The sequence below is a fragment of the Poecilia latipinna genome, unplaced genomic scaffold, assembly GCF_001443285.1.
Source record: "Poecilia latipinna isolate Pla-1442-1.1 unplaced genomic scaffold, P_latipinna-1.0 Scaffold283, whole genome shotgun sequence".
Lineage (NCBI taxonomy): Eukaryota > Metazoa > Chordata > Actinopteri > Cyprinodontiformes > Poeciliidae > Poecilia > Poecilia latipinna.
Genome location: NW_015112899.1, coordinates 229,713 through 235,488, shown reverse-complemented (window position 1 = coordinate 235,488; position 5,776 = coordinate 229,713). Strand labels below are relative to the sequence as shown.

The 5,776-nt window shown below is 41.2% G+C and overlaps 1 protein-coding gene across 1 annotated transcript in view; it reads left to right on the top strand.

Annotated features, from left to right (window-relative positions):
* The first annotated feature begins 4,164 nt into the window (after positions 1-4,164).
* Positions 4,165-5,776, top strand: part of trip10b (thyroid hormone receptor interactor 10b) — a 26,686-nt gene continuing 25,074 nt past the window's right edge. Inside the window, exon 1 of the mRNA XM_015033955.1 lies at positions 4,165-4,263. Within this exon, the coding sequence (XP_014889441.1) occupies positions 4,240-4,263 (24 nt within the window). The 5' untranslated portion in view covers positions 4,165-4,239. The remainder of the gene's footprint in view (positions 4,264-5,776) is intronic.

Sequence of the window (5,776 nt, the reverse complement as noted above, 5' to 3'; positions counted from 1 at the left end):
GATTATAAGGCGCACTGTCGGCTTTTGAGGAAATTAAAGGTTTTTAGGTGCGTCTTATAGTGCGGAAAATACGGTAATACAAAAAGAAGAGATTCCACTGGTTATAGGATCAATCTGCACAGAGGTAGCCCAGTGAAAATCAGATCCTGGTTCTATGTTTTAGAGTCTGAGCCCTGGACTGTTGAGAAACGATTGCCTGCTGGAGTTGTGGTCTCTGTTCAAGTTTTAAACAACTGGATCTGATTTTATCCAAATGCTGATGTTGGCTGTGACATATGAAGTGCACTTGCTCAATGAAGCTTACCAGAAATGTCCTTCACTGTAAACCACCCAGGGTGACTCGAGCCCTGGCCAGCAATAAGATGTCTTATTCATTACTCTTGCTCTGACTTTAATTGCTCAATATTTGGAAGAGTGACCACCATCTGGCCTAAAAAGGCTCAACAACCTGGTAATAAAGGCTGGTTTTCTTCTGGTTCTGTTCTGGTTCTGTTCTGGTTCTTTTGTGGGGATGACTGTGGAACCTCTGGAGATGATAATGCAAAGAAGGATTATTCATGAAATCAAGAAAATTATGGACAGTCCTGACCATCCTCATGAGACTGTCTTGGGAAGGCAGGGTATCTTCAGTCAGAGGCTTCTTCAGATTCACTGTAATATAGACTGCTACAAGAAATCTTTCCTGCAAACAGCCATCACTACCTACAACAACTCTTTGAAGAATTTGAACAAATGCGAGTTACATTATTTAATTTCCCTCAAACTTTGAACTTTTGTCTAGCCTGTTGTGTAATTGTGTTGTGTCTACATGGTGTAAGGAAGCTCACATAGGAAAACTGATCTTGTAGATCAAGTAGATCATTTATTGCAATAATCTATCTCCATCACCATACCAGAGTCAATAACATCCAGCAGACTGAAATGAAGACACTACTGGTGTGTGTTTCCTCCAGCTCTGGGCCTCATTGGCCTGACTGACTTGACTGATCTGTCTGGAGATTCAACTTCTCACTCTTTTCATTACTTATGTCTTTTGAGCTCTATAAGCTTTAAATCCAAAGGCCAGCAATCCCTTCTTTATCAAAGCCACTAAAAACATAATTGAAATGATTTATTCTCTCTACCTCCTTTTTATTTTTTCTTTCAGACAATTTATCTACTCACAACTCCATGAAGTTCACTACCTTCAACAAGACCAGGATAAGTGGGGGAAAAACTGTGCTCAGCATTTTCTGGGTGGATCCTGGTACAATAACTGCCTCAGGGCTAATTCCACTGGCATGTATGCACCACATGGTTCCATCAGATTTAACAGTGTTCATGTGACTTGGCACCTCTGGGAGGGGCTCAGACTACTCTCTCAAGACTGTTGCAATAAAGATCAGATCAGTGGCCAAGTGTTCAAGCACACATTAATCTTATTATCTTCATTATACTTTTTTAAACTCCGTTTTATGTATTTTGACTAAACATGTGGCTTTATTGGGTTCACTGGAAAGACAACAGTTACAGTAATATAACATCTAACTACTACTTGCTCTTAGCAAAGTGGTGCAGTTGGTAGCACTGCTGCAGATCCTGGGTTCAAATCTTTCTGCGGGGAGTTTGTACATTCCACGGTGCAAGCAGGGGTTTTCATGCTGAGGCTGAGGCCCAGCAATCATCATATTACTTTTCAATATTGCTTTTGATACAATATAATTTCCTATTTCTTCACAAAATATAAGTTAGATAAGTTAAAGGAATACTTAACTGATGGATTAAATTTGATCTTAAGACTTCTTGTTTTAACTTTTATACAGCATTCCGTACCTCAAGTTTTTGACAATTTTTTTTTTTTACATCAAACTTTTAGCAGCATTAAACAGAATTGTATCAGCTGGATTCAATTCTGAAGCAGGTTTCTGCTGAGGCTATGTGCTGCATGTATTACTGCTTGTCATGTTGGTGTCGAGTTTTCTAACCCACATGCAGAAACACTCCAGAGACAGGCAATGCAACCGTGAAATTTATTTACAGTGAGTTACAACAACCAGTGTAATCTTTTGATTCCTCTGACGGCTCTCGGGGAAACTAGGAAGAGATGGAGGGGGTTAGTCAGGTTCCGGGATTGTGCCGGGGAAAGGTGGTTTGGAGGGATACCTGATCTGGGGGTTAATGGCCTGGGGAAAAAGGTGAGGATTCAGTGGCTGGTCGGCGGGCTAGGAACAGGGGCGGCGGCAGCTGACGGACAGACAAGACCTGGGACGTCTCGAGGATGGTGGCTGGCTCGGTGGCCCAGGGTAGCTGTGAACACAGAAACAAGGTAGATCAGAGGCTGGAAACAAGGTCTAGGATCAGATGGCTTGAGGTAGGCCAATACCATTACTGGCTAACACTCTGGCGGGGAAGTGTCAGCGTCCTCCTCCACTTATACTCCTCCAGACGAGCGAATGGGAAACAGGTGTGCAGCCGCCGACTCCATCCCTGGCTCCCTCTACTGGTGAAAAAGCTGCCAACCTTCTGAATCCCGACACTGCTGTTGCCTCATTGCAGGAAAACTGTATTTTTGCCTTTCGGTGTGGATTTCTCACCAGTTTTTCTTTTTCCACCATCCAAAACATGCACATGTTGTTCACCTACACACTACCTTTAGGTGCTAGTGTGTGTTGAACCATATAGTGTCTAACATTGACCTGCAGTACATTACTGCCCTGCAACACTGAACCCAGAAGACTGGTTCCAACAATATTACAAGGATTAATTGATCATATGGATGAATGTGTGTTTCTGTCAATTCATCTTAATATTGAAATCTTAGGGGGGATATGGGTGAAGCATACAGTAAATGACTCTATAACAGAAACAAATATGGCATGAATTTGAATGAAGTAAAAGGAACACATTTTAAACCTTAACATGAGACCTCATAGCTGCATGTTCACCTGACACATGGTGTCAGTGTTGTTCTGGAGAACCTCAGAGCTTCACATGGTTGGCTGAACTGCATTACTGAGGTTGAAATTATTTGCTCCACCCACATTTTTTTTTAAATCATGGACTGGAGGCAACAGTCATCTGTCTGTAGCAACATGTGTTCTCAAGTGGCAGGCTGACGTTCTTTAGGCATGCCAAGCCCTGTAGTGACTGAAAATTATTGTCTGTAACAGAAAACTTGAAATTTGCTATAGCCATTCAACTACATCAACATTCTGCAGTAAAATGTAGGATGCCAGTAAATGGTGCTAGCAATACTATGTTTTACTATGGAGATGTGGTGCAATTGATGCAATCTACTGTGCTTCCTTAGATAGTAACTTTTTACACCACTTTGAATAATTAATTGAGCTTAATGCACTGGTTGATAACTAGGACAGCAATGCAATGAAATTCAAATAAAATTTAATTGAACTGAAATTCAATAAATAGATGCATAAAACTGAATAATTCAGAAGGGGCTCAGTGTAGAGCCGCTGCTCTGGGTATCTAGTTAGGATTCCTCTGGACGCTTCGCTGGTGAGGCGTTCAGGCAACGTCCCACCGAGAGGAGACCCAGAGGAGACCCATAGGAAGACCCCGGACATGTTGGAGGGACTGTGTTTATCGGTTGGCCTCTGAGCGCCCAGAGGAGCTGGACAAGTGACTGGGGAGAGCTTCCCTCTCTAGAGGCAGCTTAGACCCAGGGGCTGCAGGGGCGTAGACTTCCTTTAAACATTTGTCACCTGGCCCAGAGAAAGAAAATGGATGGATGGATGGATGGATGGATCTGATGTGTTTTGTTCTTTTCTCTCAAGTGTGATGTCCTGACGAGGCTTTAGCGTTTTTACTGCCAGACATTTCTTTGTTTTAATTATGATTTTAATGATTCGCTCCTGTGCTCGGCTTTCCTGAACAGGAAAACAGCCTAAAGCTGCTTCTGGCAGACAAAGCAAACAGCCGGTAGTTTTACATTCCCCCCCCGTCCTCGATAGGAACAATCAAAGTTGTTTCCGTAAAACTGCGCCTAGGCATTCTCTCTCTCTTTCTCTCTCTCTCTCTCTCTCTCTCTCTCTCGGCTGGAGGAATCAGGACTGCCGTGTCGGTGCCAAGGAGCAGTAGGCGTAGACTTCCTTTAAACATTTTTCTTCGCTTTCAAACAAACCTAGTTTGGCGCAAGCTTTGCTGTTAAATCTTTCGTTTTTTTGTGTTCCTGTTTTTGCCTATAATAGCAGCAGCACATTCCTCCCTTTTTTATTCTGAGACATTTTAGCTTCTGCAGACATGGACTGGGGAACAGATCTTTGGGTGAGTTGACAGCTGACAACCCTTTTGGAGTCATTCCTGACAGAAAACAAACTTTTCAAACCTAAATGTTTGTTGCTCGACTTTTTTTTCCGGAGACACAACATGTAATAGTCGTTACTGTAAAGCCGCAGAGCAGAATGATCCTTTGCGGGACTGAACAGACTCCCGCAGACAGAGATTTCGCAACTTCTGCATATCTCATCATTAGCAGGGGAAGTAAAACAGTTTATGGCCCGCTCTGCTCACAGGAAGGTTCTGCACTTTTTTTACACTCTTGTTGTGGTTTACAAGCTTTTTCTTTGTCTCTCTTGCGTCTTAATGCGGTGCTCTTAATCAGAGATTTGCTTTGTGACAACCCCCCCTCAGGGAGCAAATTATCAGGAGAAAATACACTGTTGTCACCTGTGTGTCCAGGTAACAGTGAACAGGTTAAAAAAATCTAACACTACACACAACTTAACAACAGTGCCACCTATGACATCTAAAGCGAATATTTTGTGCTGTGGTCTCCCTACAGATTCAGTCTGTTTTTTTTGTTTGTTTTTTTTTTTTTGTCACATTCAAATGTTTAAGATTATAAAAATATGACTTAATATAAGATAAAAATAACAGGTACAAAGTTTTAAAAAGTTTTAAAATAAATAATTCTTTATTAAGGGCAACTCTTTGCTAACCTGTTCTGTGATTGGTCAGTATTTCATGGGTGTATTTATTTATGTGGAAAACAACCTGACCTTCCAGGTGTGATGCAGTGGGATAACCTTCCATTCTTTTTTTTTCTTCTGATAACAAATAATAAAATTCAATTTTCCCATTTATGAAATGATTTCCTCCTCCTCCAAACTTGTGAACTTGTGTAAGAACTGGTCCTCTCTGCCATGATCACAAACTAAGTTTAGAAAATTAGGAAGCAAAGGCTGAGTTTAAAATCCTTCCTTACACACGGACAACTGTCAGTTAATCCTAAGTTTGTTTAGCGTATGTATAGATATAGATGGTGTATAAGTGACTTGAGCAGAAAAAAATGGTAAAGCCAAAACAGCATCAGTAGACTGAAGGGCTCTGCATGGCTGATAACCCAAACACTGTTCAGTGTCCAGCTGCAGCTCATGCAGGTTTTATTTATTTCAGTTTTGTTTAATCAGTAAATATTTTTTTATGTGTGAAAAATATGAAAACAGGGAGAAGCTTCATCATAGTTATCCATAACTTCTATGAATTGTCATCAATCCATTGTTTGATACAGTAGTCTGGTCCTGTAATTACACTGAGTCAGTTCTACCAGCTGTGATTCTCATTAACCTGTATATTATAAACCTGTATGTTCTTGGTACCAGTCACAGTTTTGTTTGAAATCAATCAACTCACTTTAGGATAACATGATGCAGTCAGTTTGTTATTGTACCAGAACAAAGTACAGTTTTTATGTCTGTCAGTTACTCTGGCTTCCTCCCACAGTCCAAAAACATGACTGTCAGGTTGGTTTCTCTAAATTCTCCATAGATGTGTGTGT